At 37.3% G+C, this 2,019-nt stretch overlaps 2 protein-coding genes across 2 annotated transcripts; one reads left to right on the top strand and one right to left on the bottom strand.

The window, feature by feature from the left end:
• On the top strand, positions 17 to 500 carry LOC104723559 (universal stress protein Slr1101-like). Its single transcript, XM_010441944.2, has one exon. It carries the CDS (start codon positions 18 to 20, stop codon positions 318 to 320), a length of 303 nt encoding a protein of 100 aa, XP_010440246.1. The 5' UTR covers position 17; the 3' UTR covers positions 321 to 500.
• Positions 970 to 1,844, bottom strand: LOC104751561. The gene is made up of 4 exons (XM_010473520.2): positions 1,746 to 1,844; positions 1,536 to 1,647; positions 1,310 to 1,388; positions 970 to 1,217 (listed from the first exon to the last, which is right to left on the bottom strand). Exons 1-4 carry the CDS (start codon positions 1,842 to 1,844, stop codon positions 1,124 to 1,126), a joined length of 384 nt encoding a protein of 127 aa, XP_010471822.1. The 3' UTR covers positions 970 to 1,123.

Below are 2,019 nucleotides of genomic sequence, written 5' to 3'. Positions count from 1 at the left end.
CGGTAGTTATAATACCAATGGTGGAACAAGATTTGAACAAGACTGCTGAACTGGTTAAGAAGAAGTGCGCCGAAGTATGCTCGGCTAAATCCGTTGAAATCGCGTCTTCGGAGGTGATTGAAGGAGATCCGAGGAATATAATGTTGGAAGCCGTGGAGAGACATCATGCATGTGTTCTTGTCCTTGGTAGCCATGGTTATGGAGCTGTCAAGAGGGTGTTTTTGGGGAGCGTAAGTGACTATTTAGCTCATCACGCACATTGCTCCGTGATGATCGTCAAGAAGCCTAAGGCTAAATCTACTTCTACTGAACAACACTAATGAGAGGAATAAAACGTCATTTTTTTTTGTGATATATATGTACTACCATTCTGTTTTCTTAAGTACGTAAGACCCTATATACAGTTCCATCAAAACTTTTTATACTCTTCATTCCCCAACTCTTAATGTATATCAATTTATTGTATCCATGACTCTATATGTATATTAATTGGTTTTTCTTTGTCTTATTCTCCTTGCTTTCTTCTGTATCGAGGCTATTGCATGAAAATTTTAAAACCAAGTTCTTGAAACATATATACATTGATTTTGTTATTATCCACTGGCCACTGCATAAGTTGTAACTTGCAAAGAGCTTGATCATCTGATAGAAAACCTTGTCGATCTTGACATTAAATGTGCTATAATAACCAAATAATCATGTTGCCAAGGACTTGTAATCAATGGCTTCCGCAACTTTTGTTTTTCTTTTCTCAGTTTACCTAACCTCTAGCAGTTTTTGAGTCTCGTTAGCATAACCGAGTTTGTAGAAGACAACACCAGTGTTTTATGCGAAAGACCATTTATTCATATCCCTTATTAGAGCTAACACCTTTTGACACAAGGGATCCCTTCTAGAAAATTCTCGAGCCCTTAGCCTTCCGTATATAAAGAGGTCAGACAAAGAAACAATGCCATGACTTGAGGGAAAAAGAAAAATTAAACTGAGGATTGTAGGGCTTTTTACCCCAAAGGACATAAGGAAAACTCATACAAAATAAAATTTGACTATACAACTCAAAATCATGAACATTGAATAGAACTACAGAAGGTAGCACCACCCAAAACTTATGCTATGTTTGAGTTCAGATCAAGTCAATTTGACCAGATTCGAATGCTCCTTTTACAATCTTGTAGAGATCACCGCGCTCCATCTCCACAGTCTCGGGGATCTCTCCTCTGCCAAAGTAAGTAAAGGCAAAAACCCACACATAGATTACAGAGAGGTTGTGTGTATAAATGTGTATGGGGGAAAAAGAGAATTCTCTCACTCTAGTTCATAGAGACTACTGAGGGAGACAAAGTTGTTGCTTCGACAAACAACAAAGGTGTTCAAAAGCGGGAGCGGCACTGTCAGTTCAAAAATTATAGTAGTGTTCAGTAACAGACAGAGAACTCTAGCTACTGTGTGAAAGGAATGTCCAACTATATAATGACAAACCAACTAAGAATATGGTTAAAAGTGAAAAGGTTAACTGTTTAAGGAAGGTAAGGTACCCATATCGTCCACTTCACTAATAAGGGATTGGTTGAGAACCGACTGATAATTCTCAGGCAACTTAAGCAGTAAAGTCTCTTCGAAATGCGTTGCTAAATCATCAGAGCACACCTGTCGATGTAAATATATATATGACTCATGACAATGCCCAGCAATTAACGTAAATATGTAAGAATAAAGTAAGAATAAGCAAACCTTGTAGCGAAAACCTTCTGTTGCTCAGGAAGCCGTCTTTCAGCTTCTTCTGACTTGAGGTTGTGGAACAAAAACTTTTGTCTATCTGCAACAGTCAAATGAAAACCAACCATTGGAGGAGATACATAAAAGGCAAGAAAATTGTCTTTACAGCAAACATATTTGAACAACAGCTAACAGCAACTGAAGTGTATATTAACTAACTAACTGTCAAGCAAACATTCCATTCCAAAAATCACTAACTAACCTCTGCCTAGGAGGAAATGATAAAAAAAAAAAAAAAAAAAA

The sequence above is a fragment of the Camelina sativa genome, chromosome 2 (assembly GCF_000633955.1).
Source record: "Camelina sativa cultivar DH55 chromosome 2, Cs, whole genome shotgun sequence".
Taxonomy (NCBI): domain Eukaryota; kingdom Viridiplantae; phylum Streptophyta; class Magnoliopsida; order Brassicales; family Brassicaceae; genus Camelina; species Camelina sativa.
This window is presented reverse-complemented; position numbering and strand designations above follow the sequence as displayed.